At 38.2% G+C, this 27,704-nt stretch overlaps 1 protein-coding gene across 1 annotated transcript in view; it reads left to right on the top strand.

Moving 5' to 3' along the window:
- Window positions 1-27,704, top strand: part of mv (lysosomal-trafficking regulator mauve) — an 80,474-nt gene that overhangs the window by 46,046 nt on the left and 6,724 nt on the right. Inside the window, exons 9-18 of the mRNA XM_075306162.1 lie at window positions 1,526-2,492; window positions 2,558-2,673; window positions 2,745-4,184; window positions 4,244-4,645; window positions 12,080-12,253; window positions 12,318-12,468; window positions 12,534-13,099; window positions 18,877-19,010; window positions 19,074-19,845; window positions 19,943-20,084. Of these exons, the coding sequence (XP_075162277.1) occupies window positions 1,526-2,492; window positions 2,558-2,673; window positions 2,745-4,184; window positions 4,244-4,645; window positions 12,080-12,253; window positions 12,318-12,468; window positions 12,534-13,099; window positions 18,877-19,010; window positions 19,074-19,845; window positions 19,943-20,084 (4,864 nt within the window). The remainder of the gene's footprint in view (window positions 1-1,525; window positions 2,493-2,557; window positions 2,674-2,744; window positions 4,185-4,243; window positions 4,646-12,079; window positions 12,254-12,317; window positions 12,469-12,533; window positions 13,100-18,876; window positions 19,011-19,073; window positions 19,846-19,942; window positions 20,085-27,704) is intronic.

Genomic DNA, 27,704 nt, shown 5'->3' with positions numbered 1-27,704 from the left:
GTAGGTGTTAGTTTACCTTTATTAATATTAGTTTTCTATGTGACTTTGGCCAAAGTGAGGATGGTGGAGCATTGTAGGGTAATTTAAGTATTAATGATTAGGTTTGATAACTTTACAATTACTATTAATGTATTACTATTTTTAAGAACAATACGATTTATTGGCCACGAAGGCTTACTGTATTGTTAAATAAATGAAATGAAAATTGTGTCGACGCACTGGGATGATCTTGGTCTCCGCATAAAGGTGATCCAGGGGTGTACTGCGGAGACATCTTGTTGCATTTCTAAGGGCAGCGTTCCGACAGGTCTGTATGTTATTCCACTGCATGTCGCTCGTTTGAGGTGTCCACACTGGCGTTGTATAATTTACCACTGACCGGCCAATTGCCTTAAATGTAGTCAACAAGGTTCCTTTGTCCGCAGCCCAAGTGCTGCCGGCAAGCGACTTGAGAACCTTTCGGAATGGCAGATGACTTAAAAAGGCCGTCGAATGTGACCCCAAGAATCTTGGGGTAATTTGTGCTCGGAATTACTTCGCCGTCGGTAAGATCAACGAGGTAGACGTTCAATCCATCGCATATGTCATCAACAATGGGCCCGGATGCCATGATTGTACAATCGTCCGCATATGATACAATCTCGACACCATCAGGAGGGGCGTAGAGTTAAACAGAGGGTTCCCCAGGGTGGGGTGGGGTTTTGACTTCTTGTCCCTGAATTCCACGTACGACTGACGTCCGCACAGATAATTCAGAACCCAACGCTTGGTTCCTGCATCTACAATTCAACTTTACTCGAATCTTAGTCTGGCTTTAGTAGTGGAATCACCTCATCCATCTTCCAGACATCGGGTATAATGAGTGATTCCAAGGACAAATTAAGGACTCTGGTCAGATACTCAACTCCCAGTATTCCCAAATGCTTCAGCATTAGCATTGAAATTCCGTCGGGGCCCAGCGCCTTGGATGGTTTCGCGCTGTTGATGACATTGATAACTTCGGCTGTAGTAAATTGTGGTGTGTCATCGGCTCGAATACCACGATGAGTGGCTGTTGGTTCATTCTATTTATAGATTCTTTGTTGATGTTAGTAAAGCGTTGTATCTTCCTTTTTTTAGATTTTTTTATATAGTGAAAGTGTGACATCCATAAAAGCTTTAAACTACCGGGGTCGAAACAATGAGTCTCCCCGTATCCAATGACTGCCTCATACCTCAGTGGTTCTCACCTCATACCTTAGTGGTTCTCACCATCTAACACATAGTAATTGCTTTTCTCTAAAATTGACACAATTTTTCGCCAAATAGGTTGCAGATATCGGAGAAATTAAGTATTCATGATCTGTCTTAAATTTGTTGCTTGTTCAATGAGCCAGTTGAAAAAAATGTATTTTTCTTATTTTGGACTGTATGAAAACGTAACTCATCAAAAAAGCAATGGGTTTAGCACATTGGCTACACTTGCTGTATTATTTTCATAATTTTTTACTAACTATTTGTTTTTTTCGCCTCTTTTATTTTCTAGAAAACGCATATTCTTTCAATTGGTACCAACCAGGCCATGCTAAGCATATATTTAAATAATAATATGCATTTGGTTTTTGAGACGTACAAACCTAATGCTGAAATTGCACGACATGCTAATACAACCATTAGTGATACTTCCGAGACAAAACATGATGACATTACCAACAATCCACCACGAAGTCCAGAAATGAAACGTAACAAGAAAAACAATCACACAAACAATTTCAACAGTCCGGATGCAGAATGTCATGAAATGGATGTACTCCATAGTACTAAAGCTGCTAATACTTCATCGCCACTCTCGAAGGCATTAAAACAAACTAAAAATGTTATACTTAACAGCTTTAGTAATATGCATTTGTTCAATGGTCACTCAGAGTTACCAGAATACTTTGAAAGTTCACATATGGAACTGAAACAATATCGAATGAATAGAAATAAATGGACTCATTTCACGTTTGCTGTCGAAATGTTAAATGATTGCCTGGAGTTGTGTATACACATTGATGGCTTAGAGCAATATCGGGTGTCTTTGCCTTTCCACAACATACGTTTACTAACCAGAACATATACGTTTCAGGCAATCGCATTGGGCGATGGCATTGTCTCAAAATCCCCCAATAACACAAGTTGCACGGAATCACGCTCAACATTAGATAGTTTTCCAATGCGTTTGTCAATGACAAATTTAATACTATTCAAACGATCCATAAAACTAAAGGATATCATTCTCAATCTAACTGCTATGGGTCCTGATTTCACTGAGTTGACCCAGTGTCATGTGGCCAATTTGAAACCTAACTATGGTTATTTGAATTTCAGCAAACTAAATGGAGAAGATTTTTCCAGCTTTATGGACTCAATGAAACTCTTGCGTGAGTCCAGGATATTATGCTATTCGGCATCACAACCAGAAATGATGATGGCTTATGATGCAAGTTTGGAATTGGATAATGCAGCATATGGTATGGTGTAATAATGGTTCTTTGATCTCCATAGGATTATAATTCTATTTCAATTTCATTTTAAGGTCGACCTTACGGTATAATGCGTTATGGTGAATTACTACGTAATGAGCTGCAATCTCTACAAACATCGACAATTCTTTGTGGGGGCCTATCAAATTTGCTTTATTTGTTTGCCAGGGTATGGGATAACTGCCCACAAATACAAGCCAAATATTATAATTCTGATAATCTCTCTTTATCTACTTACAGATAGTTGAAATAACACCCAATCCTAGCACACAATCGATGGCTTTGGATATTTTGCTAACAATTGCCTTTTCAGAATCACAGCTATATACAGAATTCCAGCGCAATGATTATATTAGTCTTATAGGCTATGTTATAAAGACGGAAAAGTGTAGCAAAGATTGTCAACTTTTGAGGAGCATTGTAAATAATGCTTGTTCTCAAGCCTTAATAGTGAAAAAAGGCGATGTTCTGCATATCAATGAAACGACAATAGCAACCATAGTATATCCCAGACTTCTCACATCAATATTACATCGATATTCCGATTGGCATCGTTCGGGTGCCCAACATTCGGATGTTTTAGATATGCTTTTCCAATGCATTTTGGCCCTAACCAGGGAAAAACATCCCCAAAGAGATTTCAATATTGAGCAATTCAATAAGGAAGGTCTAATGCGGGAATTGTTGAATTTATTTAAAGTATATGTCATCGAATCTCCAAATCCAGTGTTTATATCTAAGAAAGCAGCAGAATGTTTTGTTAATATTATTTCGGTATTTGCGGGTTCGCCTCCAAAACCATTTCTACTCGATGAGGTTATGAAACTGTTGTTGTTATTGCATAAGCCCAGTGAGTGTTATATAACACATGATCGTTCGAAATTCTATTTTTTGCTAACGCCTGAAAAACCAATAAAAGAGAAATCATCTTTGAGTTCAGCAGCAAATTTTGGTAGAAATTTCAAACAAAATGTATCGAAACGTTCTCAGGCAGGAGTAGCAGCTAAACCCTTAGATGCAACAAATGCTAAAGCAAGTTCAAATTCTCCGAATAGTGATGCGGATGCGGCTCGAAGACAAGCTCGTATAAATCGTTTACGAAAATTGCACAGAAGTTTGTCCTCATATAAAAGACCCCTAGATGATTTCGAAGAGAACCTTGAGAATGTGGCCGATTGTTCAAAGTTAAATAAAAATGCATTGCGACTTTTAAACCCTGTGGAGGCTTCAAAATGGCGAAAAAAATTTAAAAGACAACAACAGCAAAACAATTATTGCATTAACATGACTTTGCAAGCCAAGTTATCACCGTATAGACTGCGTTCTCAACCTATGACTGTCTCTTCATGTTCTTCGCCTCACTATAAAATTCGACGTAAAAGAATGCGCTTAAATAGTGCTTCTTCAATACGTTCTCTTACGATGGACAAAGAAAATTCCAGAAAGTCCTTCGACAGTTCCAGTCATCCATTCTCGGCTCCACCATTTTTACTACATTTTGCCGATTGTCCTGGTTTCAACGAAGTTTTTAATTCGAGGACAACACTACACCATAGGAAACATAAAATGTTAACAAAAATCGATTCCTATAGTTCCATAGGCATAGCAGTTTTACAAAGTGGCCTGATTCTATTACTCAAGGATTTTCTTTGTCTTCTGCCGGATAATGATATTGATGATGTAGGTGTTATAATGTTATATGATATGCGTTTGGTCATCATATCTCGATTTTATTTTAGGTTTTACGCCATTACATAAAAGTTGAATTTCTTCTCGTTTTGGCCAATCATCAAAGTGCGCAGGTCCGATGTGCTGTTATAAAGCTAATGAATGCTCTCACACAACGGCTTTTCCCTCAAGACGTACAAGCGTGCATGAAAGCCTACTATCCACATCATTTGGCAAATCAATTGTCAATAGGTCATTGTGATTGCAACATGTTTGAATCCTGTTTGGAGTGGGTTTGTGACAAAATTGGATCACTAAATAACATGCTTAAGGCCGATATGTCATTATCTATAAAACAGAGATTTGGACTTAATGCTTTGATGGCTATAGCCTCGAAATCAGTAGCATCAAGTGCGTCTCAAAGTGACTTTAGTGAAAAGGCTTTCCAAATCCTAAAAAAGTTATATATGATGGTATGTATTTTCAAAATTTTTAAAATATTTTTTAGTTATTCTTAAAGCCATGCCACATCCCAGCAAAAAATGGTAGTTCTTCTAAAGCCATAAATTTAAAAGTACTTCTAAAAATGACCTCCCAAAGATGTTCTTTATTTTAACTATACAGGAAGATCTTTTAATTCAATTTTTTATAACTCGCCTATTTCATAGTTTAATGGGCAATTTAAATAGGTTACAAACGAAGCAAGAATATATAGTACAAACTATTAAACTTTTGTCGAAAAAATGCTAAATTCATTATAGAAAAAATGTGAAATTTTGAAAATATTTGAGGTCAAACGTCTCAGACAAGCGTCTAACACTAAAAATTCTAAAAAATATTTATTTGGCACAATATCACAAATTTTTGTAATTCACATCATACCAAATATAAATTCAGTACAACGGCTGTTGAAATGATAGACATCCGTCCTATTACAAGCCCATGTTAAATGCATCGCTTTTGCGCTAATTGTGCACCACTTCAGGATTCACAAAGTATAACATTTTCAGAATTTTGTTTGGCGACGCTTTTTTGCTGGGATATCTTTTCATTTCATTTTCATTAATTTATTATAACGTTAATATTCTCTATCTATGAACTTATGGAATTTGGATGTGGGTTTTACATCAGCGCAGGTAAACTCAATTGTCCTCAGTGTCTCCGTAGGGACCCACTAAACTTTTCGGAATAAGAAGTTATCTACTTATCCCTCGAGTGAAATATCAAAAAATTTGGTTTTATTAATGAAAAATATTTAGTTATTGATGAAAACTACTTATGTCACATGTTAAAATTTATCTCTGGATTGATAATATGATTGATGCTTGATGAGAAGTGTGTGAGAAGATAAATTCGAAGTTGATATTTTCAGCAAAAACTTAGCCGAGAAACGAACCAGTAGCTTAAATACAAATTTACACCCAATTTCTCATATCCATCTAATCGTTTGATTAGAATGCCCTAAACAGTTGGATTTTCAAAGGAAAAAAGGCTATTTTTGGCAGTCGAACGAAAGCGTTCGTTTCGAAGAAATTGCCTTTTAGTTCTTCAAATTCGAATTTTTCCTATTAGGCTTACTATGGAAAAGATAAAACTTTACTGATTATGAAAGCTTAGACCGAGCATTTCCAATGAACCTAGTCTCCATACCGCACGCGGCTTAGTTTTTGCATAGTAAGCCAAATAGTAAAAATTCAAATTCGAAAAACTAAATTAGTATGTAAGCTATTGTTTTTTTTTTTTGCTGCAAAAGATCGAATTTGTCTTCGCACCCATCTAACATCTATTTGCAATTGATAGAAGATTGGTGTATTCCTCGAGTTGTAGTAGCCTCCACTGAGATATTGGGAGCTAATTAGCTCTTCAGACAGCTTCTTTGTAATCCCTGTGATTAATACGTATTTTACAAATATGGAAAAAATAGAACATTTCAAGTGTATAGGTCTGTGGGGAGAGATCGTTTTCTGCACCAAATGCTGTCCTTTTCCTCATCACTGTCGTCGCCAGTCATCTAATTTATTAAAGGTATGTCACTTCTGAGTTATCATGTTTAGGCGATTTAGGGTGGTTTATTCACCGTATTTTATCAGGTGCGGGAGAGTGAGAAGGATACAGTGTTGCATCACCGAGAGCATCTCGTAAGTCTTTTGAATCGTCTAATCTTCCCCCAAGTCATTACTCTTCAGTGTCTTGTTTCCACTCCTTACAGGAACAGGCTATCGAAGCTCACGCTAAGATCTCTGGGGTTCTTTAATGTACTCTTGATGTGGATGTCGCGCTCCGGTACATCTCTTTACGTGACGTGAAAATGGTTTCCATATTATCTCTTAAGAGTGTGGCTTACTTTTTAATCCTTCTGCAATGTGGGGATTGTCGCACAATGCAGTGGCCGTACTTCTGCACAAGAGTAAACTATGCTGAATTTCTGCAAACATTAAACGTTTTACAAAGCGGGGCAGTAAAAGAGGTTCCAGATGTTTTATCACTGGAGAAAGTGGAGTAATTGGCCGATTCGAGAATCAAAAGTGTATACCTTTGTTACTCTATGCACAGAAAAATATATCACCAGAATATTTCCAATTAAAAAGTTAATTGAAGTTGAATGTTTTTTCAATTAATAAATTAATTGATACAATTAACTTTTTAATCAAGGTAGAAACATTAGGTTAATTAAGTCAATGATTGAAAATTTTAAAATTTTTAATTAAAAAATTAATTGATAGAATTAACTTTTTAATTAAATTCAGAAGACGAAGTCAGTTAAAAAAAGTGATGAACATTTCTTAATCAAAATAAAAATTCTAAGCCAATTCAGAAAGTAGTTGAAAATAGTTACCTTTTTAAATAAAAAATTAATTGGGGTTTGCATTCAAAATCAATTAAATTTTTAATTGAATCAATTAAAAAATTAATTGAAAATTGCTAATGACATCAATTAATTTTTTAATCAAGGATTTTTTCTATGCCCAATTAAAACTGTGATTGATACTATCATTTTCGTGATTGAAGAAATTTCAATTAAAAAATTAATTGGATCAATTAATTTCGTGATTGAATCAGAAAAATATTTTTTTGTGTGTGCAGATGATATAGTGATACTGGCGGATGATGTGAAAATTATGCAGAAAATGATAAATAATTTACAGCAGTATTGCGAAATGTGGAACTTAGAGGTAACTACAACAAAATCTGAGATAATGGTTTTCCGAAATGGTGGAGCACTCCGCAGAGATGAAAAATGGATATATAAAGAAACTGAAGTTAAAATAATAAACAAATATAACTACTTAGGAGTAATACTTACACCGAAAATGAGTTTCAGGCAACATATCGAAAATAGAAATAATCAATCAAAAAATGTCATAAATTGTACATGGAAGAATTTCTTGGGAAAAAGAGAAGTGCAATTGAGGATGAAATGGAACATTTACTTGGCAGTATGTTAGGTTAGTTTAGGTTAGGTGGCAGCCCGATGTATCAGGCTCACTTAGACTATTCAGTCCATTGTGATACCACATTGTTGAGCTTCTCTCTTATCACTGAGTGCTGCCTGATTCCATGTTAAGCTCAATGACAAGGGACCTCCTTTTTATAGCCGAGTCCGAACGGCGTTCCACATTGCAGTGAAACCACTTAGAGAAGCTTTGAAACCCTCAGAAATGTCACCAGCATTACTGAGGTGGGATAATCCACCGCTGAAAAACTTTTTGGTGTTCGGTCAAAGCAGGAATCGAACCCACGACCTTGTGTATGCAAGGCGGGCATGCTAACCATTGCACCATGGTGGCTCCCTTGGCAGTATGTAGATCAATACAATCTTACGCGGCCCAAGTGTTCAGTCAATTTGAAGAAGTTAACTCCTTGTTGAGATATTTTCTTAAAATAGTATTAGAACTACCAAGTCATACTCCAAATTATGCCCTCATGTTGGAAACAGGTGTAGACAATGGCCACCAATTCACATTAGGTCTACATCTTTCATATATAGGAAAAACTTTATACTTATATAACGATAGTAGACTTCCGAATAAGTTCACCAAACTGCTTTTGAAACGGGAATTATTTTGGGTTAAGGACACAAAAAAAACAAGTAAGTAAAGTCTAAAGTCGGACGGGGCCGACTATATTATACCCTTCACCCCTATGTAGGCCAAAATTTGTGTTACCATCTCAACTACTTCACATTTGCTGGAAGCTATATAAAGGAGACCATTTTTTTACTTCTACAAAATCTCGAGAATTAAAATTTAAATCGGCTAACGCTATCCAGTTAATTGGAGGAAACTTCCATTAAAAATGGGTCTAAAATGTGTAACAGTCTACCATATTTCCCCAACTCTGGTGTACGTGTATATGGGAGCTATATATAATCTGAACCGATTTTGACTAAATTTGACATGTATAGTTAGAATAATAATTCTGCTATCTATGCGAAATTGCATGTAAATGGGAGTATAACTTTGGCCCCCCTGGTCATATGAGTGCAAATCGGACGGAAGATATATATGGAACCCATATCTAAATCTGAACCGATTTTAACCAAATTTGGCACAATTACCAATACTACTAAACGTACTCCTTGTGCGAAATTTGAAGCAAATCACGGCAAAACCCTGGATTTTGAGGCCATATAAGTTCAAATCGGACGAAAGATATATAAGGGAGCTATATCTAAATCTGAATCGATTTTGACCATATTTAGCACATACAATAGTATCGTTAAAAGTACCACTTGTGCAAAATTTGAAGTAAGTCAGGGCAAAACTCGGGCTTTTGAGACCATATAAGTCCAAATCGGGCGAAAGATATATATGTGAGCTATAGCTAAATCTGAACCGATTTTAACAAAATTTGACACACTTAACGATACTATTAAACGTACCCCTTGTGCAAAATTTGAAGCAAATCACGGCAAAACTCTGGCTTTTGTGGCCATATAAGTTCAAATCGGACGAAAGATATATATGGGAGCTATATCTAAATTTGAACCGATTTCAATCAAATTTACCAAGCATTGGTAGAATGTCAATTCTACCCTCTGTGCACGAAGATCGGTAGTAAACTTTGGCCTCTGTGGTCATATGAGTCTAAATCGGACGAAAGATATATATGGGAGCTATATCTAAATCTGAACCGATTTGGCTGATATTTTGCAAGTTTTTCGAGACTCATAAAATATTCGGATGTACGGAATTTGAGGAAGATCGGTTGATATACACGCCAATTATGACCAGATCGGTGAAAAATATATATGGCAGCTATATCTAAATCTGAACCGATTTTTTTCAAAATCAATAGGGATCGTCTTTGAGCCGAAACAGGACCCTATACCAAATTTTAGGACAATCGGACTAAAACTGCGAGCTGTACTTTGCACACAAAAATACACCAACAGACAGACAGACGGACATCGAATTTAATTCTAAGACGATCGGTATACTAAACGATGGGTCTCAGACTTTTCCTTCTTGGCGTTACATACAAATGCACAAACTCATTATACCTTGTACCACAGTAGTGGTGAAGGGTATAAATACATGCTGCTATAATGGGCGTTGAATGGCCAGGTCAAAATATTACGTACAACGAATGGAAACGATTCAGTAGAAATTTGCTGACAAAAACCAAAGAACAGTCTCATAACACATATTTACAACAGAAGGAATCTAGCCAATCGAGAATATATCGGCATCTTAATCACAACCGAGCACAAGCTTTGTAATCTAAATGAATTGGAGAGCTTTAATCACCTAATTAGACGTTGTCCTGTAATGAATGAAAACAGAGTTAGAATTTTTGGAAAGTCGTTGCTTTCGGATAGAGAAGTTATTGATATTTTGGATGGTCAAGAAATTGGACACTGGAATAAACTAGCTCTTTATCTTAAATACACTCTAAGATACATACAATTTTTGATATCAGAATTTAACTAAGATATATTCTATATTAAATTTAAAGACAGATGTTACCCTGTAACATTGTCGTAACAAACAATATGTTTTCCACAAAAATACAACTTTGTAACGAATTCAATAAAGAAGAACTACTACTACTACTTAAGTGTAATTTTTGGTTTCAGAACCTTCCATATTCCAAATGTCACACCACAGCTATTTGGATTCGAGATCACCCATTCCCAGATGCCATTTTTCTCGCTTATGAGGATCCAGGTATCGGCTGGGGTTTCATTCCAGATCTCATCCTTCTTATCTAGCAACTTTGGTGCCTCCATAGATAAGTTCGGACATATATCAGGAATCCGCTGGAATGTATCTTTGCCACGCTCAATATATTCCTGCAGAACAGCATTGACAGTGGGGTAATGGCACATCCGTTTTCTAAAAGTTCATTTCTGTCTGTTCTAAGCTCAATTCACCGTGATCGAAGGTGGTCAGAATTTATAACTATGTTTAGAAGCCATGTTGTATGTGCCACGTGCTAGCCATGATAAAGTCCGGGTAGCTTCGACAGGATACCTAGTATATGGTCTTTATTTAGGACACAGAAGTCTGTGTCATTCACCTGGTTGGAAATACACTGCCCCTGTCGTCAACAACACATGCCAGTTTCTTTTGCTGTATTTTCAAGTGGATATATGTAGTGGTCAGTGCTATGGGGCTTTATTTAACATAATGATGGATAATGAAGGCTATATCCCGCCATCGATCCATTTTCTTCTCAATGGGCAGAATAGCAGGACGATCTGGCAAGTCCTACTAAAGAACTTAATCTCCTTGATACCACTCCTGGTCGATTTGGCAGGTCTGTACTAGGTGCTGACAGGACAGACTGTGCTATGTTAGTTATTGTCGTTGGGGTAGTTGGAGTTGTTGGGTCCTCTGGCGGCAGGATCCACCAGTCGGGGCGATATTGGTACGAATTTTACGGTATATGCTCCACAGGTGTGTCTAGATCTTGCAGGCGGAATAACGAATCGGCTGCAATGATAGATTTCCTTCTGCAGACACGACATGACTCTAGACCATCTATACTATGAGATAGAGACAAATTTGAAGTGATGGGTGGTGTATTTGTCTGTCACGTCGCGTCGCGTAATAAAACATATTACGCAACGTGGAATTTGCGGCAACAACACGAGAGTGTCTCGCCTTTTACTGCAAATGGAGCGACATGGGGTGCTGACGCACACAGCTGAGACACTTAAAGGCAGGAAAGCAATATCCAACGTTCTTGAGTCGCGACTCGCGAGCAACGCATGTGAACTCATTCATGCCATTCGCTGCATATCATTTTTTTTTTCATTTGCTCTCAATGTCACCGGAATAGAGGAGGAGGTTTCGGAAAAGACTGGCTGGCAGACTCCTCCCAAAAAGAAAAATGGAAAAGGGTTAAAATACGTACTTGATGTCCTGTGGGTTCTGGACCGACTTCATTCATACGATTCACTGTACATCATGGAGCAACGCGAATAGACTGGTCACTCGTACTTTACTAGTCCTGGATTGCTTTCAATGTCACCGGCATAAAGGAGAAGGTTTAGGAAAAGACTGGCCGGCAGACTCTGCCCAGGAAGGAACAAGGGATGGGGAAATGAAAAAGAGTTAACATATGATGTGCCGTAGGTTTTCGACAGTCCTGGGAAAAGGAAGACCAACTGCAATGAGGGTGGCATCGTTATTGTTGCTGCCTCAATAGTCTAGAGTCGGTTTTAGTATAACTGACTGCTTCACTAGTTATTCTACGAAGAAGTCGTTGGTGGAACTGAAGATCCGAAGAACTCTGTGGTGGAGAACTCAGTGGTGGAACTTTAGGCCCGAAAATACGAGTGGTACTGTGTACTTTGCACCTAATTGTTTTGCAATAAACAATAATTCTGTGATTTTTTAAAGCTCCATATAGACCGATTACTCGTGTTAACACTTACAAGCAACAAATTATATTTTCAGGAACCAGAGGATCAACAAGTTATGATTGAAGCTGGACTTATACAATGTTGCGTTAAAGCATTATATCACCTATATACAAAGACTACAGCATACAATACAAAGACTGAAGAATCCATCGCTGACATTTTAGAAACAATGGGCCATATTTCTATCAAATCAATTGGTCATATAAACGTAAGATTATAGTGAAAGCAATAACCAACGTGTAATTAAAGTTAATTTCTCATTAAATATGCAGATTATTTGGGATATTATCAATTCATTATCCTTTTACCAAGAGAAACAACCACAAAATATCGTCAAAGGTTATCGTTCCGTGTTGGCAAAATTGCAGTTGAATTGGTTAAACGGATTTTTCATGTCTACAAATGTTCCGTGGAGTTTTAAATGTAAGTCATGGAACATAAAACTTTAAAAGTCCTCGTTTTCATATCCAATTCCTAAAAACTTACAGTGCAACAATTCCCAAATTTCTCAATGTCGGAAACTAAAACTAGACTCGAATTATTGATAAATCGCTGTTGTCAATTTTTCATGATTTTCCAAGAGAAATCAACACCCACAGCCAATGAAATTGAGTTATTTCAAATGTTAGTCTCATACAGCATTGCCACCAATCAGCGATGTAATAATTTCATAGCTTGGGGTTTGCAACCATCCCACTCAAGAGATCTACGATGTTTTATCGTTGATGCATTATGGATATCATGTCAAGATGATTTTTTGCCAGCTATTATCTGCGATGGAAAGATGATTAAAGCATTACTGTGGCTGAGCCTTTTAGAGGATTTAGATGAACCAATAGCAAATTTGCAGTTGCTATGTAAACGGTTGGGTATTAATGAAAACGATTCAACATGGAATCTTGAAAATGAATTGCAACGTATTGATTTACATAAAACTACTGAAGTGGCAAAACAAAAGACTTCGCTAGAAAAAACTGTCTATCGTTTTGAGTCTCTAGCTCAGGGTTGTATAGATTCATCGATGATAACAACGAGAAGGGTAGCTGAATTGCAGGTAAGTAAAAAAAATTCTCAAATTTTTATAATTTTCACAAAAATTTGTCAATGGGAAGATTCTGGGCACAACAGCTTTCGCGACTCATGAGAATGTTCGTGTTGAGAATCCTTGAACAAATAAAAGCCTTAGGACTGATTAAAAGCGTTAACATTTTTCGAATCATGAGTGTGATTAAACATTATAAACAAGGCAAAAAAGGGAGAAGGTATGTACAAGTCTTACAAAGCAGCGCTTCTAGTGGGAATAACTCAACCAGAACTCCATTAACAGTAAATGTTAATTTAAAATAGGGTAACATAAGACCTGGGGCTAATCACGGCATTCGCTATCGAGAACTTTTGTTCGAAATCTAAATTTTTCGGATCACGGGAGTCGATATCGAGTTTTTTGATCGACAATTTTTTGATTGGTAAATTGCAATCGTAAAACATTTTTCACTTGTTTTTTACATTGTTTTCGCCATGTAGGAATAATAAATATATTAATTTTTGTTCGAATTGTTGCTCATTTGTAGTAAATTTACATATAATGAACATATTTTGAATATTTAGGACTAATGCAACTCCAATAAAAGTTAAACAAACATTGGCCATAGAGTTCGGGAGCGAGCCTCCTAGCTTGGCAAAGAACCATATATAAAGTGCACATGCTAGATCGATATCCAAGAGATTGTAATCAACCAATTACCGTACCATTCCGTGACAACATAACGCTTCTGGACCACCTTGTAAGAATAGTGAATGATGAAGGGCTTAAATCTACTTTAGTATAGGTGGTCCGATTGGTCCAATTTTTGGCCAGCGTGTAGACTTTTCGATTCTAAACACAAAATGTAATATACCACTTTTTGGCGGAAAGTAATATATTTAGAATAACATGGACCCGGAGAGATCGTGGGTTCGCGTTAGCCCACTTCATCCGATCCGGTTAAAATTTGGAACGTGGTGTTAGTATATGGCCGCTAATAACCATGCCAAAATTGGTCCATATCAGTCCATAATTATATATAGCCCCCATATAAACCGTTCTCCAGATTTGACCTCCGGAGCATCTTGGAGGAGCAAAATTCATCCGATCCGGTTCAAATTTGGAACGTGGTGTTAGTATATGGCCGCTAACAACCATACCAAAATTGGCCCATATCGGTCTTTAGTTATATATAGCCGATCTCCAATCACACAAAAATTGGTCCATATCGGTTCATAATCATGGTTGCCATTCGAGCCAAAAATAATCTACCAAAATTTTATTTCTATGGAAAATTTTGTGATAATTTTATTTCTATAGAAAATTTTGTTAAAATTTTATTTCTATAGAAAATTTTGTCAAAATTTTATTTCTATAGAAAATTTTATTTCTATAGAAAATTTTGTTAAAATTGTATTTCTATAGAAAATTTTGTTAAAATTTTATTTCTATAGAAAATTTTGTTAAAATTTTATTTCTATAGAAAATTTTGTCAAAATTTTATTTCTATAGAAAATTTTGTCAAAATTTTATTTCTATAGAAAATTTTGTCAAACTGAATTATATACGTATTTGATTGATCTTTTTTGATTTAATATATATCACGTATGGAATTACATACAATTTAGAAGACGGTGTTAGGAGGATTTAAGATACCTTGCCATCGGCAAGCGTTACCACGTTAACTTAAGTGTATGGTATTGTTCAGTCTGCCGAAACCTGATCCACCACCGTTCGGTTTCGGTCAGGTGTAACCGGTGCTTGGAGTGGGTGCACTTCCGGAACTGCTCCGGCTTAACATCGCTGCGGGAGTATAGTCATACTGACTACGTGGCAGGATGCTGTGCCAGCGATAGCAGCAGCGGGTCGTCTGACTATGCGACTCCCCCGACATCTCCCGTACAACAATATACTCCGCCGCAGCATCTCACACCCAATATTGTTGTTCCAGTTCCGGATAGTGCATCGGTTTTGCAATTTAATTGCAACGGGCTCCGGGGTAAGATTAGCGAGATTGTGGACTTTATGAATCGGAAAAGGATAAGGGTCGCGGCGATCCAGGAAACTAAGCTGAATTCCACCTGCAGCCTACGCCATTGTGATGGATACAATGTGCTTCGAAAGGATCGCACGAGAAGTGGAGGTGGTGGCCTGGCTTTCATATTACACCGTTCCGTGCAGTATAGACCTATCCCGCTTGTGGTAGACACTAGTGACCCGTATATGGAATGTATGGGGGTAGCAGTCAAGTCTGGGGCTGCCGAGATAGAGCTATACAATGTGTATATACCGCCGGTTGGTAGCTGTGCTCCAGGCTATAGCCCAAACATTGAGTGGCTGTTGTGCGAGCATAACCGATTGGTTCTAGGAGACTTTATTGCCCACCATGAACTTTGGCAGTCTCTCCTAGGTAATGACCAGAGAAACATAATTTTGGCAGAGCAGATAGATGACTGCACATTTTGCACGGTGAACGAAAAGGCCCCCACGAGGATTATGGGTGACTGCAGCAGTTCGCCTCATTTATCTTTAGCGTCGCCTGGTCTGATAAATGACGTCTCCTGGCAACCCGTCATTGGGATCGGACCACCTGCCCATAATTCTCACCATCAACCGACCCTCCGATTTCATAACCTCTGAACGCCGGACGTTTATTAATCAAAAGAAAGCCAACTGGGAAGTCTTCAGAGAATACACCGATCGCCGCTTCAGTGAGCTCCCGTTCCCCTCTCATGTTTATGTTGCCCAGAGGGCGTTCCGGGACATCATCAATGCAGCAGCCGCTCGCTTCATACCCGCTGGTCGAATTGCCCAAGCGAGGGCCAACTTCCCAGCCGAAGGGGCGGGACTCGCAGACGAGCGTGATGAACGCCGTCGTGCTAACCCTGCTGATTCTAGAATCAGAGAACTAAATCTAGAGATTAGTAATATAGTCGACGAGCACAAGAGGAACACTTGGTTAGAGCACCTGAAGCAATGTAACTTAGGCACAGGGACTGGTAAATTGTGGTCAACAGTTAGAGCCCTCTCGAACCTCGCTACAAGGGATGATGGGATTTCAGTCACCTTTGGCGACGTGACTGTGACTGATCCGAAGAGATGCGCCAAATACTTCAACCGACAGTTTGTCGAGCATCCCGAGAGTGATAGAGCGAAAAGGAGAGCCACACGTCGCATACGTGGTCTCCGAGCCGACGACACACCACAATTTACTGCAGCCGAAGTTACCAGTGTCATCAACAGCGCGAAACCATCTAAGGCGCTGGGCCCCGACGGATTTCAATGCTAATGTTGAAGCATCTGGGAAAACTGGGAGTTGAGTACCTGACCAGACTCCTCAATTTGTCCTTAGAATCACTCATTATACCCGATGTCTGGAAGATGGGAAGGGTGATTCCACTACTGAAACCAGGCAAAGATTCGAGTAAAGGTGAATCGTACAGACCGATATCCCTTCTCTCGCCAGTAGCCAAGACACTTGAGGCACTACTCCTCCCTAGCCTTGTGGAGAATTTTCCAGCTGCCCACCGTCAACATGGATTCCGTATGGTGCACAGTACGACGACAGCCTTACATGCCATTTCGACACATATCAATAAGGGACTTAATCAGCCCAGGCCGTGTCATAGGACGGTCCTCGTGGCGCTTGACCTATTGAAAGCATTCGATACGGTCAACCATGCCACATTATTTGAGGACATCGAGAATACGTCCCTGCCGGCAGGAGTGAAACGTTGGGTGCTGAATTATATGTGTGGACGCCAGTCGTACGTGGAATTCAGGGACAAAAAGTCAAAACCCCGTAGAGTTAAACAGGGAGTTCCCCAGGGTGGGGTGATATCTCCGGCATTGTTTAACCTCTACCTGTCCTCGATTCCACGCCCACCTGACGGCGTCGAGATTGTATCATATGCGGATGACTGTACAATCTTGGCATCTGGGCGCAATGTTGATGACATCTGCGATCGTTTAAATGTCTACTTAGCTAATCTTGCCAGTTATTTCACTGCGAGAAACTTGAGGATATCCCCCACCAAATCCTCAGCCACACTATTCACTACATGGACGGCAGAAGTGCGCAGGCAGTTGAATATTAGTGTCGATGGCGAAATAATTCCGACCACAAATTACCCCAAGATTCTTGGGGACACATTCTACAGCCTTTTCAGGTCGTCTGCCCATGCCACTGCAATTTGTAATAAGCTCCGTGGTAGAAACAAGGTCCTCAAGTCACTTGCCGGCAGTACTTGGGGTGCGGACAAAGAAACCTTGTTAACTACCTATAAGGCAATTGGCCAGTCAGTGGTAAACTATGCAGCGCCAGTGTGGACACCGCAGACTAGTGATACGCCGTGGAATAACATTCAAACCTGTCAGAACGCTGCCCTTAGAACTGCGACTGGGTGTCTCCGCAGCACACCCCTGGATCACCTTTATGTGGAGACAACGATCATCCCTGTGCGAAGACACAACTACATGTTGTCAAAGCAGTATCTCTTGGGTTGTTATCGCAGTAATCATCCAAACCACCATCTCATGGATGCACAACCACCACCCAGGAACGTAAGGGTTGATATACATAATCTAGAGCACGAGATCCAGCGCTACAAAAGGGAACCTCTAGATCAATCGGCGTACCAGGCAGGTTTGAACAGGATTCATGAGGATACTGTAGCTGAAGCGGTGAGAAGCTACAAGGTTAATCCTGTTCTCGGAGTCCGTCCACCGCCCATAGCACCGGAGGAAAGAGACCTCCCACGGCAGACTAGGGTAGTTTTAGCCCTGTTAAGATCAGGCAAGTGCAGCCGCCTCAATTCCTATTTATCAGTGATTGATAGCAGCGTAGCTGACGTATGTCCCATTTGCAACCAAGGGTCACACGACACGCGTCATCTTTTCTCTTGCCCAGCTAAACCAACCCGACTTACCGCCAGGTCACTCTGGACGCACCCCACCTTAGTCGCAGAGTTCCTCGATCTGGCCACAAGCTGAAGTACCAAAGCGTATAACATAAAAATGGATGAAATCACAATAAACTGTTACAACAACAACAACAAAAACGTTAACTTAAGTAATTCGATTGTGGATGGCAGTGTTTAGAAGAAGTTTCTACGCAATCCATAGTGGAGGGTACATAACCTTCGGCCTGGCCGAACTTACGGCCGTATATACTTGTTTGTTGGTAATGTGTGTCAACTTTTTCGTAGCACCAAATGTTTAATTTGCGCAAGTTCAAAAATTGATTTTATGCGTGAGATTTCGGTCATTTGGCCCAATGTGCATCCTAACTATCGAGCAACGCAGGTTGTATATATTACGCCTACGTATATCTGCCTTTATCGGTTTCGTCGCCTCTACAAATCTCCTCCTGTAGGCGTGTCAGGCCTTGGAGTGAGTATTACTATTAGAAGGGACGGGCTGTCGAGGTTGAGGGTAGATTAGTTAGGAGTTGAAGCTCCCGACCGGGAAAGCGGTGCTGGCGTGAATACCGTCAAGGCTAATATACAGACAAATGGATATATGTATGTAAGATTCACCTTTCTAAACCGCGAGTAATTCACTACAACTGCTTTTTAGCCGGCATAACCCATCCAGGGAGAAACAAGGATAGGAGGAATGAGGGCGAAAGATAGTTAAAGTACATACGTTATCCCTGGAGAGTTAGCAGTCCCTACACAGGGTAGGGACTCAAAAAAGCTTTGGTGGGTTCTAAATTAATTAGAGAACCCTCCATTTAATTCAATCTCCCCTACAGAAGTTCTTTTGTTTTATAAATCGAATATCATTTGCATATTATTTTCCAACAGAATTCCGAGAGAAAGTTAATAATGAATCATATGAAGGATTATGATGATACTCATTATTATAACAAATGGTTGGAAATTGTCCGAAGAATGACCCACGAAGGGGCTCCCTGGTTTAACGAACTCAACAGTGAAAAGTAAGAGAAGTGCTATTCAATTTTCCTAATTGTTAACTATATTGAATGTTCTTGGTTTTACAGTTCTTGGGAGTTAGATCCTACTGAAGGACCATCAAGGGTCCATACGCGCCTAAAACGTTGTCATTTAGATCTTGATAAGCGATTCTTTATGCAAAGCTATGATGATTCAATTGCTACGACATCTACAATAACCCCACATATGCATCGTTCCGAATATTCTCGACCATTGGACTATCTCATATCCAGTTATGATCAACAATTAAACATATCACTAAATTCGCAAATTCTATACAATTTTCCTGCCAAGTATTTACCTGTAGATGGTGAAATCGATGGGGAAATCATTGTGACTGATCATAAATTATACTTTTTGGCTACATATCGTTGTAAATACTTTTATGTTAACTGTGATATTTCGAATATAACGGAAATTTGGCTGAAACGTTATCAACATCAAGAGAAGGCATTTGAGATATTCTTGGATACAAATCAATCATTATTTTTCTCATTACAAAATCAAGATGACTGGAAGATAATGCGTGAAGTTTTCTGTGATAAAATTGTCAAACCACCGGATCATAGTAAGGTGCTATTAATAACACAACAATGGCGTGAAGGTTTACTTACCAACTGGGAATATTTGATGACATTGAATCAAATAGCTGGGCGTACGTACAATGATCTCATGCAATATCCCATATTTCCTTGGATATTGGCTAATTACACTTCAGATATCTTGGATTTGACAGATGTCGCCAATTTTAGAAAATTATTGAAACCTATAGCGGTACAAAATCAAGAAAATGAACAACACTATATAAACAATTATACGGTGAGTCAAATTTAGAAAAAAATATTATTTCCTTTGTTCATGATAAAAAGAGTTTTCCTTGGTATATTTATTACGAAACTTTTGATTTTCATTTCAGTACATAAAAAATACCATGACAAACATGGGTTCATTGATCTTGAAGCCTTACCACTACAGTTCACATTATTCAAATTCGGGGACTGTGTTGCATTTTTTGGTCAGAGTACCACCATTTACCAGTTATTTTCTACGTTATCAAGGTAAGTAGGAATATGTAACTTTTAGTTATTGGTTTGTTAAACATTAAAAAGGGTGTTGAAATAATTCACACATTACACGTTTCGGGGTTTATGCGGCGAGAGATAGTTTGTATGGGAATAGAAAACACAGAGCAATTAAATTATCGATAAAATAAAACAAGCATATATTACCCGCTGCAGCAACTGACACCGAATATTGTTGTACGAGTTATGGACAGTGAAACATTTTTTCAATTTAATTTCAATTTGCTCAGAGATAAGTGAAATAGTAGAGTTTAAGAATCCACAGAGAATTAGGTCGGGGAATCCAAGCTAAACGCCACCTGTAGCTTGCGCAATTGTGATGGATATAATGTTCTGCGTAAGGATCGCACATGGAATGGAGGTGGGGCATGGCTTTCATATTGCAGCGTTCTTTGCAGTATAGACCTATCCCGCTTGTGACAGACACTAGTGAACCCTATATGGAGTATATGGGGATAGCAGTCAAATCTGTGAAAGCTGAGATAGATATATAAATGCGTATTTAATGCCAGTTGGTAGCTGTGCTCCAGGTTAAAGTCCGCACATTTAGTGGCTGCTATGTGGGCATAACAGATTATTGTTAAGAGACTTCAATGCCCACCATGAACGCTGACATTCTCTCCTGGGCACTTTGACTGAGCAAATCGATGACTCCACATTTTGAACGGTGAACGAAGATGCCCCCACGAGCATCGTTGCAGCAGTTCGCCAGACATAACAGTTTGGCCGATAAGTCCCCGGTCTGATACATAGATGGCGTCGCTAGTATTAAATGCACATTATTTTTATATAGTACCAACCTTCAAATGATTCGTGTCAAAATTTGACGTCAGTAAGTCAATTAGTTTGTGAGATAGAGCGTCTTTTGTGAAGCAATGGAAAAAAAGGAATTTCGTGTTTTGATAAAATACTGTTTTCTGAAGGGAAAAATACGGTGGACTCTGCCCCAGGGAAATCAACAATAATTGATTGGTATGCAAAATTCAAGCGTGGTGAAATGAGCACGGAGGACGGTGAACGCAGTGGACGCCCGAAAGAGGTGGTTACCGACGAAAACATCAAAAAAATCCACAAAATGATTTTGATTAAAAAAAAAAAAATATTCATATAATCTCATGTGTAGAAAATTTTATTTATGCATAGGTATGTATACAATATTTTTATAATATTAAATTGAGCCGACGGGCTTTTTGGGCAGCAAATAAATCAATGACTTCTTCAGTCGGCACATTTATTCGGCGATGAACCGACATTAATGCCAATCCATTGAGTATACTGTCGCTAGTCGAATTTCTAAGTGTTAGCCTTTTGTATATGAATAAAAGACTATGCTTTTTATTGCTAAAAACTTATTATTTATTTTGTAGAACTTTTATGTCTGCTTAGATGCTTCTAGAACAAAAAATGAATGATGAAATTCAATTACTGAAGTATGTGTGCGCGCTCTGACAATAGAGCTGCCAGATTGTAATAAATATTATATAAGATGTTTATGTAAGATGTAGGGTTACCCCCAACATCTCCCCTTTTTAAGTTGAAATGGGTGATCTGGAAATAGGATCTACAGGTTGTCTTCGTGTGGTGATACGCTTAGGAAACCAATGAGGAGAACCTATAGGTGTTTCATAATTATCATCGCTTGATGGAGGTGTGATGTTGAAATCCTCGAGTAGAAAATCCAATGGCAATTTTGTGTTTGACTCAGTTCGTGTTTCATGATCTGGAACTCTGGGTCTGAGTTGATCCGTATGTGCTCTTACAAGAATCTTCTTCTCGCCTACATCTATGATGGTGTTGTAGATAACGTTGCCCACCTTTTCGATGATCTCACCATGAACCCAATAGCTTTTATTTCCTTTGAAATTCTTTGCATAGACCAAGTCACCTGGTGCGAACTTTCTATTTCTGGCGCCATGCTTGCTATTGTACTGAGATTCCATTTGGTGGTTTACTTTTCGCTCAGTGTATTGAGGTTTTCTGATTGCGTCGAAAACTGTTCTCATTTTTCGACCGATGAATGCCGGTGTTTTACCCTCTGGTGCATTTGGATTTGGAGTTGATCTGTAGACTTCTAAGAACGTCTGAAGTGCTTCTGTAGGTGTTTCTTCCCCTTCAAATTTCTTTAAAGAGCGTTTTAGAGTATCTACAAAACGTTCGGCTTGTCCGTTCGAACTAGGATGGAAGCGTACGGTTCTTGTGTGCTCAATAGATCTTTCCTTACACCAAGTTTGGAATTGGTCAGAGCAGAACTGTGTACCGTTGTCTGATACAAGCTGTTCTGGATTTCCAAATTGTGCACAGTATTCATTCAACATTTTTATGGTTGCAAATGAAGTTGTTGTTGTTGTCTCATAAATCGCAGGGTATTTTGAGAATGCATCAATAACTAAAAGATAATATTTACCTTTCACCGGACCAGCGTAGTCAATATGGATTCTCTCGAGTGGGCGTGTCGTTAATGGCCATGAGCAAAGGTTGGTCTTCACCGGATTTTTTGCTGCACGTTGACAATTTTGACATTTTCGGACGTAGTCCTCGATTTGTTTGTCGATATTGGGCCAGTAGACATAACATCGAGCTATTGACTTACCCCGTTCTGCAGATAGATGTCCTCTGTGAAGTTGTTTCAATACCTTTTGTCTGCATTTTTCTGGTACTACTATGCGGTTGTTGAATAAAATACATCCATCTAGAGTTGATAGTGATTCTTTCCGATTGTAGTATTGTATAATTGATTCATCTACATTTTTACTGCTTTCAGGCCATCCGTTGTTTATGAAATTGATGACAGACTGGAGAGCTTTGTCGTTTTTAGTTGCGTAGACTACTGTATTGAAAGTGAGTGGAAGTGTCGAAACTGCCTCGTCGACGTCTCGGCGTATATCTTCCTCGAGTGCCACTGAAGCAATGACGAAATCATCAGCTGGCTTTTCATGATCACTAATGAGTCTGGATAATACGTCGGCGTGACCAAAATCCCTTGTATTAATATATTTGATTTCGAAGTCATACGCTAATAAAATTAAAGCCCAGCGCTGTAACCGGTTGGCTGTGTAGATTGGTATTCCTTTTTTCGATCCAAATATTGTCAGGAGTGGTTTGTGATCGGTGTGCAAGGTGAATTTTCTACCGAACAGCATTCTGTGAAACCTTTGCACAGCGAATATGAGAGCGAGACCCTCCTTCTCTATTTGACTGTAATTGCGTTCAGCGGGAGTGAGTGCTCTGGATACATGGTGTATCGCCTTCATTCCTCCGCCAGGAAACATATGGTAGATGACACCTCCAACCCCGTGTGATGATGCGTCTGCTGCTACGTGAATAGGCAGATTCGGGTTGTAGTGTGTTAAGAGCAAATTCGATGTTAGAATTTTCTTAAAGTCATCTAAAGATTTTTGACATTCTGAAGTCCAGATAAAATTGTTATCCTTTTTTAACAAGTCGTCAAGAGGTTTGCGTAAGGTGCGCATGTTGTTTACAAACTTGCTGTAGTGATTGATTGAGCCTAGAAGAGATCTAGCCTCTGCAACATTTTCTGGAATTTTCAGATTTTGAATGGCGCTAATTTTGCATGGATCAGGTCGTATGCCGTCTTTATTGATAACCTGTCCTAAGTATTTAATTTCTTTTTGAAAAAAATTACATTTTTCAAATTTTAATTTGAAACCGAAATCTTGTATTCGTTGCAAAATTAAATCCAAGTTGGTCTTATGTTCAGCGATAGACTTACTCGCTAACATAATGTCATCAATATACGCTTTGGTACCCTCTATGCCTGAACATAACTCATCCATAATTCTCTGGAATGCTCCTGGAGCAGATTTTATACCAGGTGTTAGTCGGTTAAACTTGTACAATCCCTTGTGGGTATTTATGGTGAGTAACTCTTTGCTGCTGTCGTCTACCTCTACTTGTAGATATGCATCAGACAAGTCCAGATGACTGAAAATTACGCTGTTGTGGCAGTCTGAAAGAATTTCCTCTGGAGTGGGTAGTGGATACTGGTTAGATTCTACCATAGAATTGAGTCCTGTAGAATAGTCTGCGCAGATGCGAATTTTTCCATTGCGTTTGCTGACTACAATTGGAGCTGCGTATCTTGACGAATTTACGGGTGTAATAATTCCTGCACTTTCGAGTCTCTGTAGTTCAGCTTCGATCTCTGTTCTAGCTGCATATGGAACAGGTCTTTTGGGAATGAATACTTCCTTGGCGTTTGGCAGCAACTGAATGTTGACTTTGGTTTTTGTGCATAAACCCAATGAGTTGTTATCAAACACTTTTTCGTACTTACGTTTCAGAGCTGCGATATCGTCATCGAATTTTATTTGGTGACACCAAGAAGTTATCGGTTTGTCCCAAAGATCGAAAGATTGAATCCAGTCGATTCCCATGATGTTCAGTTTTTCGACATCTGTAATGTAACAATTTAAGAATTTTGTGACGTCATCGATGGTTACGCTGCATTTGAACTTTGCGATGAGGTTGATTTTGTTAGCGTTTGCGTCATTGGCGCTATCCTTTGTTGTGTAAGCTTTGGGCTTACCAATACTTTCCCATGTGGAAGTTGATATGATGGATATGTCCGAAGCGGTATCGATTTGTAGACGAACAGGCTTGTTGTTCATTAGCACTGTTGTGTATTTACGAAGCTTTTGAAATTTAACATTTCTTGTATTGAAAACTGCGTTTGTGTTGAACGTCTTCTTTGATTTCTTAAACTTCTGCTTCTTTCCCTCTTCCATGTTTGAAGGTTTTGGTGATTTGCCTAATTTTGCGCTGACACAATAGTTGTCTTTGTGTCCCAGCTGGTTGCACTTGTTGCATTTGTGTTTTTGAAATGGACAAAATTTTACGTAGAGCAAATCCCCACAGAACCAGCATGGTGTCTTAGGTAGTTTGTGTTGTCTTGGACCTTCGGTAGATTTGTTGACAGAACAGACAGTTTTTGATTGATGTTCAATCAAACTGTTGTCTGATTTCAGGTCTAAAATACGCTGAGTCTCATCTACGAGTTTGTCCAAATTCATTTCACTGTTCTCGTCGAGCAATTTTAGCAAACGAATTCGTATTTCGTTATCTCTGGCCGACTTCAAACCCAGAACGAAGATTAAACATTTAAACTGATGGATGGTTAACTCACTCATTTTAAACAATTCACATTGGAGATTGACTTTGCTGGCGTATTCGCGGAAATCTTCCCCATCTGTTTTTGCTAATTGCAAACACTTATAGCGTTGTGCGACTTGAGTTTCTGCTTTTCCGAAGAGCTTCTTCAGTTTTTCCACAGTGTCCTTAAGTGTCATTTCTTCTGGTTTTGTTGGCAGAACATAATTTGCGAATCTTTCGTGCACTTGATTTGGCATCTTCCTCCATAAGAGAGCTACTGTGTCATCGTCGTCCAATGCGCTTGCCTCTTTTTCGAAGACATGAACAAATCTATTGTACCACGTTTGAAAGATAAGACCACTTTCTGGCTCATATTCGAAATTTGTCATGGAATGCGCTAAAGATTCCATCAAGGCTGCTTTGGATGTACCTTGTCTCGGGTTGTTATCTGTTGTGGAGCTTGCGCTTTGCGATTGAATGAGCAAAGCCATTTGTTCGAGCAATAGCGTCTGTTGAGCCATCGCCTTTTGCTGCTCCTCCAGTAATTTCACAACTATGTCGCTAGGCATGTTCATTCCTGAATACTGGCGTTTTACAACTGATTTTATTTTACGACCGTCCTCGTCGCCACTTTTGTTAGCCTTTTGTATATGAATAAAAGACTATGCTTTTTATTGCTAAAAACTTATTATTTATTTTGTAGAACTTTTATGTCTGCTTAGATGCTTCTAGAACAAAAAATGAATGATGAAATTCAATTACTGAAGTATGTGTGCGCGCTCTGACAATAGAGCTGCCAGATTGTAATAAATATTATATAAGATGTTTATGTAAGATGTAGGGTTACCCCCAACACTAAGATACGTCTTTAATCTCATCATTGTTGAAAATGAACGTTCGGATGAGCACGTAGTAACTGCAGGGATGGAAAATGCAGTACTATAGTACTTTTTTCAATACTTTTTCAACCCGGTCAGTACCGTAGATTTAGAAAAAATAAAAAATAAGATTTAAATTAATATTGAATCTTTGGATTAAGAAAAGTTGACTTGGATATGAAGATGGATATTCCTTCAATGATTTTGTTTTTGATTCCGAGCCAAAGATAAGGCTTCTTTAAAATAAGGCATGTTTTTACGGAGCTAAACTGAAAAATATATGTACGTGATATTAAAGACCACGCAACCTAAATTTTAAAATATTAACGAAATTTCCACAATATTAAGGACTAATTTCTTTAATGTAATGAAATTTTAATTAAAATAAAGTTTACTATCATGACTTTAACAAAAAGTGTTATATGTAGGACACAAATTTTGGAAATTTGAGCCAAGGCAAAACTTCTTTAAAGTAAAGAAAAACATTTTTGATTTAAAGTAATCGTCCTTATCTTTTGAATCTTTGGTTGAAAGTTTTTTTTCCTTTAATTAAAATCATATTTTTTTACTTCGAAGTATCCGGTATAATTTTTATTATTAAATTGGCATCTGTTTGTACATGTATACCTCGAAGAGAATGAAAATTTGATAAATAAAATATTTATCCTAATTTTAATGTTATTGATCGTAGATTTAAAGCCAGATAGGTCACTAAAATGTCTTTATTTTAAAGAAGCAGCATCTTTGGCGCGGAATCAATAACAAAATCCTTAGGGGAAGTTCAAAATCTTTGGATCCAAATAAATTTTTTTAGTGTATCTAGCTTAAGATCTAGGCCATAGGCGTAGGAACGACTGTGGGGTGGGGACTTAGACCCCGCAGAAAAATTTTAGACCCCCACCCCCCAGAATTTGAAAACCTATTTACGAGTTTCCACTGTGGTGCAAAATCTGCGAGTAAGCGTTGAATTTAACGACGAACAAGTAATGAAAAGATTTAACTTTTTTTTCGTATTTTATCAAATGATATCCGATCCAAAAGCTAAAATTTCAATGCTTAGTGGGATTTAGTACCTTTTGTGTAGACATTTTTGAATGATTTAGTACCTCTTGTGTAGACATTTTTGAGTCGATATCAGATTTATGGTACAATAGCTTTGACAAAATATTTTAATATTTTGAGAAAGTCTTTATCAACCTTATTTGCTAATATTCTTTTACAAATATGGCAAAACAGATATGTTCTGTGGGAAGAAAATCTTGATTTTGTAAAAGACATAGTCAAAAACAGGATTTTATTGAACTTCAAGAATGTTTTAGTCGAAAAAAGAATGCGATTCAATATTATCGATTTTTATTTCTATATAGAATTTTTGCAAAATTTTATTTTTATAGAAAATTTTGTCAAAATTTTATTTCAATTGAAAATTTTGTAAAAATGTTATTTCTATAGGAAATTTTTGAAAAATTTTATTTCTATTAAAAAAATTTTGCAACATTTTTTTTTGCAAAATTTTATTTTCTTTAAAATTTAGTTTCTTGACAATAATCTTCCAGTGAAATTTTTGTTGAAATTTAGTAAAAAGTACCTTTCCGCCCAAAAAATACCT

This window comes from Haematobia irritans, chromosome 4 (genome assembly GCF_050003625.1).
Source record: "Haematobia irritans isolate KBUSLIRL chromosome 4, ASM5000362v1, whole genome shotgun sequence".
Classification (NCBI taxonomy): Eukaryota; Metazoa; Arthropoda; class Insecta; order Diptera; family Muscidae; genus Haematobia; species Haematobia irritans.
This window is presented reverse-complemented; position numbering and strand designations above follow the sequence as displayed.